This window comes from Chlorocebus sabaeus, chromosome 20, assembly GCF_047675955.1.
Source record: "Chlorocebus sabaeus isolate Y175 chromosome 20, mChlSab1.0.hap1, whole genome shotgun sequence".
NCBI classification, from domain to species: domain Eukaryota; kingdom Metazoa; phylum Chordata; class Mammalia; order Primates; family Cercopithecidae; genus Chlorocebus; species Chlorocebus sabaeus.
This window is the reverse complement of record NC_132923.1, coordinates 105,468,764-105,482,238: the sequence shown is the minus strand read 5'-3', so window position 1 is coordinate 105,482,238 and position 13,475 is coordinate 105,468,764. Positions and strand designations below refer to the sequence as shown.

Here is a 13,475-nt window from a genome sequence, read left to right as displayed (position 1 = left end):
CAAAGGCATGGCCACACTCACATTCCCTCACTCACAGGGAAACACACTGGGGGGCCAGTGCTAGTCAAAGCCACAGTTGAACATTCAGATCCACACTGAGAAACAGACATCTCCTCACACATACACATTCCTCACAGACACCAAAACACAGAGACAGATCAAGACCCAGACAGACACATCCCACCCAGGGTGACCTCCAGTCATCAACCCAGAGCCCATCCCCTGCTCATATGCACAGTCAGACACAAACACACTGGATTCCCTAGACACACACCACTGCCCTTACTTGAATTCAAGACTCAAACACAAACACACACGCATGCATACATATGCAGACATGCACGCACCCACCCCCCCACCCCCACACACACACATACACCCGCCCCTCTTCTGAGTCTCTTCACTCATTCTCCTACCTTGGCCAGCACCTAGGGCAGGCAGGATATCACCCACCATGCAGATGCCATACCTGCCCAAGGACAAAGTTCTGCCTTGAGTTTAGCTTCAGTCCATCCTCCTGTTCTGCAGAGGTGAAGGTCACTGGCCCCCTCCCTTAGGCTGCTCCAGTTCCTCTCCCACACCTCTTATGCCTAACAGTGCGTCCCCAGAGCCTTTGAAAAGGGCTTTGGCTGCAACGGGAAAGATGGTGGTTACATCCCAGGAGTCACCTCCCAGGACGGAAAGAGTGTGAGTTTCAGAGGGTGACGTGTTAGGAAGGTCCTATCCTGAGGTAAGGGATGGCCAAGGTGACTGCATGATGCTCAGGCAGTCACCCTTCACCTACCTGTGATTTCCAGAATCCCCAACCTTCAAACCTTTGCACCTGCTGTTTCCTGACCTTGAATACCTTCCTCAAATACCACGATCCCCCTTGCAGGGCTACCTTCTTATTCTTCAGGTCTCCATGGAGATGCCCCTGCTCCAGGAAGCCTGTTCTCATGCCCTGGCTGAGTCGGTCTGTCCTCCCGTGCCCCACAGTTCCCAGGGCCCTCACACTCTCCTCACACCACAGGTTAATTGCCTGGGTGTACACCTGCCTCCCCCAGCAGCCAGAGGGAGGGAGGGAGCCAGCAGGTGAGGGAGCCTCTGTCTGGTGAGAGAGGCTCATAGGCCTGAGAGGGGCAGAGGCTTGAAGCCCCGCTCTGCCTCTGCTGTGCGACCTTGGGCAAGTCATTGCCCCATGTGGGTCCAGTGTCCTCATCTCTAAAATGGGGACAATAACGACCACCTCACCAGGCTAATATGAAGATTAAATGAGATCAGGCATCATGTGCATTATACAAATGGTAGCTGTATTATTATAACTCATTGCCTGGCACACAGCTTAATAAATCGGTATTTGTGGAATTAACGAACCCCCACTTCTGTCCCCATCAGTGTCCTTGTTTTTTGGGGGCAACAGTAGGTATAACAAAAAGAAGAATTGGGGGCAGATAGGATGGGGGATTGGGAGATGGGAGAGAAGGGCTCTCTGGCATCGTTGGGAGCTAGCTGTTCCAGCAGCATCTGGAGCTGGGCTGGAGGCGGTGCAGGCGTCCTCTCTGTCTCATCCCTGTGACCCACCTGTGCCATCCTCCTCCTCAGTTATGTCAGGCAGCAAGGAGAGGCGCGGCTGGGCTCTACCTCTGCACTGTGGCCCTCCGAAGCTGCCAGGCCCGCCGGCACACACTAAGTGCGCCCAGAATGCGGGGTGGCCAGGGGCATAAATGTTGAATGAATGAAGATGGAATGAATGAACGGATGGACGCATGAATGGAGGTGGGATGGAAGCGTGAAGTGGGAGACGAGAAGAAACGAGCGCCTCCCTCCGCCCTGCGGGTCTCGGGGCTGGAAGCCACGGAGCCAAGACCGTCTGGGGGCTCCCACCCCGCCCTGCCCCTCCCGCCGGCCCTCCCTTCCCGCAGCGCGCAGCCCGGCGGAGCCCGCGCCGAACCACAGCCCGCGCAGTTGCCGGGGCTCGCGCTCAGCCCCGCGAGCCCAGGCAGCGCAGCCTAGGGAGGGGGCTGCCCCGGCCCCCTCCCGCAGCCCCGGCCCCCAGAGGCTCGGCCTTCCTCGTAGGAAGGCGAAGTCCCCGATGCCAGGTCCGGGTACCAGCAGCCGAGAACACCCGGGTCCCGGAGCCAACAGGTGCGGGGTATGGGGGACCCCCAGGCCCAGGATGGGGGTTCCAAAGGACCCGCGGCGAGGGATGGGAGGAGCCAAGAGTCTCGGGGGGTAACCTGGGTGCTGGGAGACTGGCTCCCCGGCCAGCGCTGCTCTCCTCCAGGCAGGCTCCGAGTGCCCTCGCTCCCCGCGCCTTCCAGGAGTCCCCCGCAGCCCCCGAAGTGCAGGAAGGTCCCGTGGACGGGGCGGGCTTGCTGGCGTTCAGTGGGGTATGAAGGCGTCCCCTCCCCCTCCCCAGGGGTCTCCAGGGATCCGCAACCCTCCGGCACCCGGCCGGGGTCGTCTTAGCCCAGCAGGGGGAAGGAGGGGCTGAGTGTGGGAGGAGGGAGGGGCGGGGAGCTGGGCTGGCTGGATTTATGAATGGAGAGCGGCCCGCGCGCCGGAACAGCGGCTCCTGGCGGCCGTCGGGGAGCGTCGCGGCCCTGGGGACCCAAAGGGGGCTTCTTAGCGGGCCCGGACGCTCCCCTTGCTCCCAAGGGGTCGTCAGTCCCTCCGCGCACCACCCACATTGTGCGTGTGTTGTATGTGTGCGTGTGCGCGCGTGCCCACCGGAGGGTCTGGCAGGTATGGCGGGTGGGGCTTGGGTCTCTTAACACCTCCTTTGGCCCGTTTGCCCAACCCAAAGTTAAAGCTTGTGAACTGGCTCAAGAAATATTTGCAATCGGGATGGCTTATCCTCTCAAATCTATGGTGTTTGATGGGTTCGAACAGACCTGGCTTAGGAGCTTTGTGACCTTGAGCAAGAGACTCAATCTCACTGAGCTTCCCTCTCATCTGCAAAGCAGGGTACCCTAATAATGGTAACCCGAAACGTCCCCTAAACTACCTTCTTGTACCAGGTTCTTGGTGAAGCACTTGGCATGCATCGGAGCTCATTCCTCCTCATCGCGGCCCTGTAAGGTAGGTAGGGCTGTCACCCCATTAGACAGATGGGGAAACCGAGGCTGAAAGAGGCCAGGTAAGCTACCCAAGGCAACTGGTGTGGAATTGGGATGCAACTCAGGTCTGTCTTCTTCCACCAATTTCATGACTGTGAGAATTAAGAGGGAACTTATATGCAAAGCACCTGGCACACTCCCTAATTTCCTTCCTTCTCTCTTTCTCCACTCTCTCCTTTCCTTCCTCCCTTCAGGAAGTTTGGGGCTGAGATCCAAAAAGAACTGGGTGCAAGCCTCCAGGCACCCTGAGGGGAGTGGGCTGAGGGCTGGCCCAAGTTCCCTCCTCCCCCTCTGCAGAGCCTAGGATGCCCCTCCGCCGCAGCAGCTCCTGAGCTCATGGAGCCCTCAGCCACCCCAGGGGCCCAGATGGGGGTCCCCACTGGCAGCAGGGAGCCATCCCCTGTGCCTCCAGACTATGAAGACGAGTTTCTCCGCTATCTGTGGCGTGATTATCTGTACCCAAAACAGTACGAGTGGGTCCTCATCGCAGCCTATGTGGCTGTGTTCCTCGTGGCCCTGGTGGGCAACACGCTGGGTAGGTCCAGGGCTTGCCCTTCAGTGCTGCTGGCTTTCCCTGGGGATTGAAGGGGGGGGGGGGGGTATGTGGGGAGGGGCTCGCTGATTGGGCAGAACTAGGATGGGTGTGGCTCTGCCATCAGCTTCACCTCACCCCGCTGCACCCTGCAGTCTGCCTGGCCGTGTGGCGGAACCACCACATGAGGACGGTCACCAACTACTTCATCGTCAACCTGTCCCTTGCTGACGTTCTGGTGACTGCCATCTGCCTGCCAGTCAGCCTGCTGGTGGACATCACTGAGTCCTGGCTGTTCGGCCATGCCCTCTGCAAGGTCATCCCCTATCTACAGGTGAGCTCTGCCCAGGCACCCTTCACCACTCCTTGTCACACCTGTACAAAAACGATGGCCTTGCGTAGGTCTCAGTGACCCTCAGACTTGCCTTTCAGACAGGTCAGTGGCTCGTGACCCCTGAAGTGTCATCCTCTGCTGCTAGCAAGGGCAAGCCACCAGATCAGACACTCCAGGACACAGATACAACCCCACACAATCACAGAGATCCCCTCCTGGTCACAGCCACAGACACATACATAGGCACGTCTGGACACATAGAGTCACCTCCAGGTACACAGGCACACAGTCAAGGAAAGAGGCATCAGCCCACAGTGACACATACACAACACCCTGGGCCTGCTCCCCAATCCCAAAGGGGCAGACGTGAGAAGCCTGATGGAAACAGCCTTCTCTTCTCCCTCCTGCACTGGCCAGGAAAGACCCCAGTGGCGGAAACCAGGATGTCCAGATGGGGTTAGTGGGGTGGAAGAAGGCTTCTCTCAGTTTGTATCCTGTGATCCACTTCCTGCACCCCAGAGGGCAGGGGGTACCCCTAGAGGCAATGCCTACACACCTGTGGCCCAGACTCATCTCTGTCTCCCAGAATGAGGGTTTTTTCCTAACAGCCTGGGGTAGGGATTGCATTCCATGGCAGAGATAAATGCCTCTTGGATTTCCCAGTTTTGAGGCTTCCTACTCAACCGGTTAACTCTGGTGACCCTGAGCATAAAGACAGATGGATGAGGGAATTCTGTGCCTGTTTCCTCATCTGTAACAGGGGGGCAAGAGCACTTACTTTGTGGGATTGCCATGAGGATGAAGAGAACAGTGCCCAGCACACATTAAGTTACATAGGTACAAGTTATTATTCACCGGAGGGGTGCACCTACCATGTGCCAGCTCTGAACCTGGACATTGTTTACACATGATTTCACTTATTCTTACAAGAATCCTGCCAGGTAGATGGTATAAACCCATTCTGTAGACGAGGCTCAGAGAGGGTGAGTGACTTGCCCACATTTACACAGCCAGTAAGTGGTGGAGTCAGGATTTGCACTGCCCTGCACCTGCCGTCAGCCTCCTCACTCACCTACTCTCACATTTCTGGGTGGCCCCCAAAATGACTGACATTGTGTCCCCGTGGGGCAGGCCGTGTCCGTGTCAGTGGCAGTGCTGACTCTCAGCTTCATCGCCCTGGACCGCTGGTATGCCATCTGCCACCCACTATTGTTCAAGAGCACAGCCCGGCGGGCCCGTGGCTCCATCCTGGGCATCTGGGCTGTGTCGCTGACTGTCATGGTGCCCCAGGCTGCAGTCATGGAATGCAGCAGTGTGCTGCCTGAGCTAGCCAACCGCACACGGCTCTTCTCGGTCTGTGATGAACGCTGGGCAGGTAATGGTGGAAGCCTCAAGCAGGCATCCCCTCAGGTGGGCACTTCGGGGGCACATACCCCAAGGGCAAGCATCTAGCAGGGTCCCTTCCAAAGTGGGAAATCCCAGGGCAGGTATTTCCCCAGGGGACACCCTAGAGTGGCTCCTACCAGGGATACTCCCAGGGTGGGTGCCTCCCCTCATGCAGATATCTGCTCTAGTGTAGACGTCCTTCCAGGAGGGATACCCCAAGTTGGACAACTCCAGGGTCTCTGTCATGGTGGCTGTATGGGGTCCAGTTGCTCCTAGGCCTTGCTTTGACCCTAGTCAGGACAGGGTGGCATTGCTAACCAGGGAAGGGTGGGGCTCGCGGATTGGGCCTGACTCTGCATCTCTTGACCCCTGCAGATGACCTATATCCCAAGATCTACCACAGTTGCTTCTTCATTGTCACCTACCTGGCCCCACTGGGCCTCATGGCCATGGCCTATTTCCAGATATTCCGCAAGCTCTGGGGCCGCCAGGTGAGGCCCACTCTGGTGTCACTGTGTGGGCTGAGGGTGGGGGTGCTACTGGTCTAACTGAGTAGACAGTCCTCTGCCATCAGCACGTGCCATCTTGGCTGCAACCAAAGAGAGGGGAAGCCCAGAGACACGTCAAACTCAAGGCCAAAAGCACCAGTGGCTACCCTGGAATGGAATAGTAACACATCCTTCTAATATTAGTGGCTGCCGTCTATTGAAGTATCTACTCCCGGATAGTCTTGCATCCTCTTAGCCACCATATATTACCCACATTAAATATATGAGAAGACCGAGACCCAGAGATCAACATCACTGCCCCCAAACCACTCAGCCAGTGAGTAGATCAGGAACTAAAGCCCAGATCCGTGAGCTTCCACTGCTGAGTTTAGTACCACTGCAACAATAATAATAGCAACTCCGTGTTGCTTGCCAAATTAGGCACTTTGCATCCAGTGTCTTAACAACTTCTAACAAAAGAAGCAACGTTACCCACGTCACAAATGCCAAATGAGGGCAACCAACTTGCCAGATTCAACAGCAGCAGAGCCTTCTGGTTCCAGGGCCTGTCTTCTTTCCTGCATTACAGACTGACCCTCAGTGGGTTTCCTAGGTTTTTTTGGGGCAGGGGTGCTCAGAGGCCCTTGGCCTAGTGAGTAGGAGTCCTGGACTGGTGTCTGGGCGGTGAGAAAAGGCAGGCCAGAACATGACCAGGCTCAGGAAGGGACTCTCACACCTGGGGACATCACCTACATTCCACAGGAAGTACTGGCTTGCGCCCAGGCCATGCCGGGCAGTGGGTGGGGACACGGACTGGCTGTGACCCAGGTCCTGCCTTGGAGGAGCACCCAATCCAGTAGGGCCCTTCCTGGCTGGCCAGCCCTGCAGTCCACCAACACTCATCACCTGCTCCCCACCTGCTAACCCCCAGCCAAGCAGGACACAGGCACGATCCTCCTCATTTGACAGACATGAAAGCAAGGCTTAGAAAGGAAAATGAAGTGGCCAAAGTCACATAGCTCACAAATGTCTGAGCTGGCTCTACACCCACGTTTCCAGAACTCTAGCCCCATGCCCCTCTGTGGTGGGTGATTCGAGTGTCCGGTGGCAGGAGAGGCTTCTCTAGGAGCCCAGAACCACTCCAGGCTTATAGGCACTGGTCTAGGCCATTCCATGCTGCCCACCTGCCCACCCCTTGCCCAGAGCTCCTCACAGCCTGGTATGACCCAGAGGAGGCACAACTCACCCCCACCCCTACTCTCAAAGATAGTGTTGGAGATTTAGGGAGGATGGATGGGCAGCTGAGAGGATGTGGCCTGGGGCCTTGTCAAGGGTCCCCACCTCTTTTGAGTCTTAGTTGCCTCATCTATCCCTAAGGACCAATAATATCTTTCCACAAGGCATGTTGTAGGGGGTTTCACAAAGAGCTAATGGAAAATGAAAGTCTAGGCTGGGCACAGTGGTTCACACCTGTAATCCCAGCACTTTGGGAGGCTGAGGCGGGCGGATCACCTGAGGTCAGGAGTTCAAGACCAGCCTGGCCAACGTGGTGAAACCCCGTTTCTACTAAAAATACAAAAATTAGCCCGGTGTGGTGGCACACACCTGTAACTCCAGCTACTCGGGAGGCTAAGGTTGAAGACAGCCAAGATCGCACCATTGCACTCTAGCCTGGGTGACAAGAGTGAAACGCCATCTCAAAAAAAAAAAAGAAAAGAAAATGAAAGTCTATCATTCACTCTCAAGTCCAGAGTGTTAGTCTTTATCATAAACATCAGATTCCTTCCTCTCACAAAAGTTTTATCCCTTTGCCCATGTCCACCCTGCCCAGGGTCCAGCCTGGAGTGGGCCCCACAAAAGGCAACCACCCTCCCAAGGTGCTATACCCACTGCTGCTGTCTCTATGTGTGCTGGACAGATTCCTGGCACCACCTCAGCACTGGTGCGAAACTGGAAGCGCCCCTCAGACCAGCTGGGGGACCTGGAGCAGGGCCTGAGTGGACAGCCCCAGCCCCGGGCCCGCGCCTTCCTGGCTGAAGTGAAGCAGATGCGTGCGCGGAGGAAGACAGCCAAGATGCTGATGGTGGTGCTGCTGGTCTTTGCCCTCTGCTACCTGCCCATCAGTGTCCTCAATGTCCTTAAGAGGTGAGAGCCTGGGGTATGGTTGGGGTGGGGAGAAGTTTGAGGTTGGGGAAGGAGCTCTCCTTGCTTGAGAGAAAGACCTGGCTCCACCCCTTCTCCACTATGTGACCTTGGGCAGGCCATTTCTCTTCTCTGAGCCTCTGTCTCCTAGGGCTATTGTGAAAATTTATTCACTTAATCATCACATTTTAGGGGGTTGGAAATACAGTGAACAAGTGCACAAGACAGACAAAGTCCCTGCCTTCATGGAGGCTGCATTCTAGCAGGAGAGAAGGGAAGTAAATAGAAAAATCAATGTATATTATAATGTCAGGAAATGACAACTGCTGGGAAGAAAAATAAAATAGGACAGAGAGTGACAATGACAAGGGTTGGTGGGTTTTTGCTTTTGCTTTAGATATATTGGTTTAAAAAAAGCAGGGAGCCAGGTGCAGTGGCTCACGTCTGTAATCCCAACATGTTGGGAGGCCAAGGAGGGAGGATCGCTTGAGGCCAGGAGTTCAAGATCAGCCCGAACAATATGAGACTTCATCTCTACTAAAATTCAAAAAATTAGCCGGGCATGGTGGCATATGCCTGTAGTTCTAGCTACACAGACTGAGGTGGGAGAATAGCCTGAGTCCAGGAGGTTGAGGCTGCAGTGAGCCATGATTGCACCACTGCACTCTAGCCTGAGTGACAGAGCTGTCTCAAAAAAAGAAAAAAAAAAAAAAGCCTTTCCAAGGAAATGACATTTGAGCAGAGATTTGAAGGAAGTGAGAGAGCTAACCATGCATGTGTCTGGAGGGACAGCAAAAGAGGGTCACAGGGCGCCGGGGAGAGAATGCAGGCTATTGGACAGAAGACAGTCTCACTTTGAGACTGTGCTTGGCCACCTCCTGGTTGTGTGATCTTCGGCATGTCACTTTACTTCTCTGAGCCTCAGTTTCCCTAATAGAAAAATGGATGATGTCTATGACTCATCATGTTGCTGTGAGGATGGATGAGAAAGTGGATGGGAAGCCCTAGGGGATCCGATGGCCAGGAGGCTAGAGATGCCCATCGCGGTGCTTGATACCCTCCATGCTTGAGAACCCCAAACCCTGGCCAAGACCTCAGGTACAGAAGGCAGGAAATGTAGACGGAAGTGGGCAGCAGGAACTCTTGCCCTTTACAGCTCAGGTTCTGTGAGCAGCACTCCCCCAATACACACACACAGCTACTCCATTTCTGACGCTCCTCCACCCTGGGCCTAGGGTGTTCGGGATGTTCCGCCAAGCCAGTGACCGCGAAGCTGTCTACGCCTGCTTCACCTTCTCCCACTGGCTGGTATACGCCAACAGTGCTGCCAACCCCATCATCTACAACTTCCTCAGTGGTGAGCAGGCTGGGGATGCAAACTCACTGAGGGTGGCCAACAGTCCACATGACAAGTCTCCCCATCCCCAAGCCAGGGCCCAAATAAAGGACGGTGGGTGAGGATGTACCTGCTGTGGGCACAGTGATCCTGCTCTGGGAGGACCCACCCCGAGGAGCCCTGTCCTGAGTGGGAGACGGGCCACACTCCCCACGGTGGCTGGCACCCAGGATCCAGTTGTGCAGATTCTGCAGACCAGTGAGTGAGTGGAAGGGCAGGGGCTAGGTCAGTTCACCCCTGACTCCCACCACGGGTGCCGGCACAGCAAGACCTCCAATCAGCACAGGCAGAGGAGTCCACCCTCCCCAGAGGGAGTCAGACCTGTGGGAGGAGGGCCCTGGAGCCCCTGCCTGAGGAAGGATTGCACAGTCCAGGTGTCAGGGCTAAAGGAGGGTCACTGGCAGAGATAGGCCAGGCCCAGGAAAGGGCTTCCCCCACTCAGCTAGATACACTGGCAGAGCGACCAGAATTTCAGGGGTTGGCCCCTCTGGAAGTCTTCCTCCCCTGCCGCTCCCACTCCCACTCCAGGCCTCTCCTCTCTGCTGTCCCAGTGCCCACTCCCTCCCTCCACCTCCCAGTCTCAGGGTGGTAATGGCCCTGAGGCTGAGCTCAGCAGAGTGTGACTCACCAGCCCTCTGACTTTGGGACTAGACTTCTAAAGAACAGGTCCATATGACTGTTCAAGCCTGGACAGAAATAATCTTTGAGGAACTATTAAAAGGTTAAAGAAGGGATCCGTAGTCAATAGTATAACCCTCATTGAGACTCAAGAATTACTCAACAAGGCTGGCTGCGGGTTTCCAGCTCAGAAAAGAGAACAGAAGATGAGCTCTGTGGGGAGGGGAGGGCAGACAGACTTACTGACACATATGCCTTTGTTTGGCCTATGTTTACTGAGCACCTGCTGTGTGCCTGGCCCTGTGCTGGGCACCAGAGAGGCTGGCAGGCTAATGACACATGATCAAAGGGGCTTTAGCCTGACAAAATCTGTTTCCGTGGTATACTTGGGCTGAACAAGGTGGTGTGGCAGTCCCTCCTTCCCTCCTCCCCCTTGAGAAGGGCTTTGGAATTAGAATTGGGTTCAGCTTCTGGCTGGGTGGCCTTGGGCAAGCCACTGTACCTACGTGCATCTCATCTGTGAAGTGAGGATAAAGGACTCCAGTCTTTCAGGGTGCTGGGATGCTTTGGGGAACAGAGGCTGAGGTGCCCAGCACAGCATGACTGCCAAATGCAAAAGGGCTGCTGCTGCCACTGTCATTTTCATCACCAAAGGGCAGAGAGGGCACAAGCCTAGCAACAGATAGTGACCCCCACGTACACACCAACGAGGGCAGAGGTGACCTGAGGCCCCTGAGCCAGACACCATGTTTTGAGCCAGCCTCTGAGCCAGAGCGCAGTCAAGGAATCAGATGGCAACTGCGTCTCTCCTTGGGAACCCGCTCCAGGGCCTCTGTCCTCTCTCCCTGGCGGTGCCGAGGTTGCCTCAGGGCTCTCCCTCCCAGCTCTATCCCTCCCTCCCTCCCCGCCTCCTCACAGGCAGCTTGGCTGGAGCTGCGTGGGTGTCCCTGGGCTCAAGGCCCCTTCCTGCTGCATCTGTCTCCTTATGGCTGTGTCTTTTGTCTCCCAACCAAGGCAAATTCCGGGAGCAGTTTAAGGCTGCCTTCTCCTGCTGCCTGCCTGGCCCGGGTCCCTGCGGCTCTCTGAAGGCCCCTAGTCCCCGCTCCTCTGCCAGCCACAAGTCCTTGTCCTTGCAGAGCCGATGCTCCGTCTCCAAACTCTCTGAGCATGTGGTGCTCACCAGCGTCACCACAGTGCTGCCCTGAGCGAGGGCTGCCCTGGAGGCTCCAGCTCGGGGGATCTGCCCCTACCCCTCATGGAAAGACAGCTGGATGTGGTGAAAGGCTGGGGCTTCAGTCCTGGGTTTCTGCCTGTGTGACTCTGGATAAGTCACTTGCCTTCTCTGAGCTTGTGTCCCCTAAGCAGGGTTGATGTGAGGATTAAGCATGCTGAAGCAAGTGGAAAGCTCCCTGTAAACTGTGAAGTGTTGTGGACACGATTATTGTACTTCTCTCATTTGGCCATACCCCACAGTATAATCTGTCCCCATCATCCTTTCAGAGCTTGGCCATCCTCCTAAAGACCCCTTTCCTACCCAATTACCGGCCTTCCCTAGAGTCTGCCCTAAAGGTCCCAACAGGCATTTCCATCTGGTTCCGTGGCTCCCTGAAGCCCAGGGCTGCGCTTGGCCAGCTCTTCTGATGCCTGTGTGAACTAATCTGGGCCCAGCCTTTCTCCAGTGGGCCACGAGCGCAGCCCCACCCTAACCAGGTGCCAAGGGCACACACCACAGACCTGACCTTGTTGACTTTGTGGTGTGATAAAACACTCTCCATGGCCACTTGGCACAGAGGCCAGCAGCCAGAAGCAACTGTAATTAAAGCCTGGCACTGAATGTTCCCTTTCCTTGTCATTGCACGAAATCTGTGCTGCTGAGGTTAGGAGCAGAAGAAGGTGGGGAAGCTAGGGGGAGGGAAGACAAGAAGGCACTAGAATGCTCTTATCTGCTGACCTCCCACCCTCACCACACGGGATCCAAGATGGACTCAGCCAGGCCTCGGCACACGTGGTGCTGCCTCCTCATGCGGTGCCAATCCTGTGACGCCAGAACCTCGCCCCTCAACACAACTGTCTGCTCACAGGCCCAATGGCCTGAGGAAGGTAAGGGGGGCCGGGTGGGCAGATAGCGGGTTAATGGGCTGATTTACTGTTATCCTCATCTTCTTGGAAACCAAGGCTTGCATCTATTTTCTATGAACTCGCAGGATAGAAAGAGAAAGCCACAGACTTGGCCAGACATGTTCCGTCTGCCACCGAGATGATTTTAAGGCTGCCAAAGGCTCTGAGCCTTGTTGCCAGAGCAGGACGTGGAGTGCAGTCTGAAGTGCTACTCTGCTGAGAGGAACAAGGACATCTGGCAGGGGCCAGCTCTGCTATGCACACCACCAGGTCTGCTTAACTTGATTAATGGAGCTGTGGGCTCCCTCTGACCTCAACGGTCAAGAAGGTGGGCAGAGCCTTGGTGCTGCCAGGGGCCCAGCCCAGGAGTGTTGAAGCACTGCTCATCCTAGGCACCCCGCTTTACCCAGAGCAGGTGGAATGTGTGGCCTAAGTATGCCACCTGCTCTCCACACGACTTACCAGCCCAGCTCTCTGTGGACGGGGCAGAGCTCCAGCTGCTGCCACGATGGGTTCTCCTGCCCATTCCACACTCCCACTGGCCTTAGGCTCCAAAGCGGTTGGCACAGTGCGTAGGCAGGCTTGGAGGTGAGTGTGCAGGATGAGGTGTGACAGCTGGCCCCCAAGCTCAGAACCAACCAACCATGCTCACAAGATCAATCCAGGTCTTGGGCTCCTCAGCCTCAGCTGAGCACAAAGGTGAAAGACTACAATTGGCACCATCGGGTTTCAGCAGACACTTGGTTCAGTGGGAACGAAGAAACACAGGCGCTGCTCCTAATGGCTGCAGTTCTACTCCACACTCTGCTGGCTGAACCCAGCACCATGGGGGGCCTCAGCCCTCCACTCTGGGGGACTCAGATAAACTGAAGAAAATTCAGGGGAGGTGAACAGGATGCCGAGGGGAGAGATGCTCAGCGAGGGGCTGCTCAAGAGCCCGGGGCTATCTGGCCTAGGGAAGCGATGACTTGGGGAAAATGTGGCATATAGGGCAGGCTCCACTATGTAGAGGGTTGGCATGCAGAAAGGGTGATGTATGTCCTGAGTGGCCCACAGAGAAAACCACAGCCAATGGTGGTGTCTTCAAGATGGCAGGATTTAGAATCCACACCAGGAAGTTGTTCTGCCAGTCATGGAGGAAATGGGCTGCCTGGAAAGGCACTGGGTTCTTTGCCTTTGGCGAAGCAGAGGCCAGACTCACATGGGGCCTATGAAGGGAATTATAGCTCTGGATAGGGGCTGGCCTCTGGGAACCGGATTCCATCTAATGCTGGGATTCTAGCACTACAGCAGCCCAGAGGAGAATGCAGCTGACCTGACTAAGCCCGACACACTGCTGGGCCTCACTGACCTGCAAAAC

The 13,475-nt window shown here is 55.9% G+C and overlaps 1 protein-coding gene across 1 annotated transcript; it reads left to right on the top strand.

Moving 5' to 3' along the window:
* The first annotated feature begins 404 nt into the window (after positions 1-404).
* Positions 405-11,831, top strand: HCRTR1 (hypocretin receptor 1). The gene is made up of 9 exons (XM_007979652.3): positions 405-2,127; positions 3,003-3,063; positions 3,296-3,636; positions 3,789-3,967; positions 5,099-5,342; positions 5,729-5,844; positions 7,760-7,986; positions 9,219-9,340; positions 11,012-11,831. The coding sequence occupies exons 3-9, from the start codon at positions 3,438-3,440 to the stop codon at positions 11,200-11,202; spliced, it is 1,278 nt and encodes a 425-aa protein (XP_007977843.1). The 5' UTR covers positions 405-2,127; positions 3,003-3,063; positions 3,296-3,437; the 3' UTR covers positions 11,203-11,831.
* Positions 11,832-13,475: the final 1,644 nt, after the last annotated feature.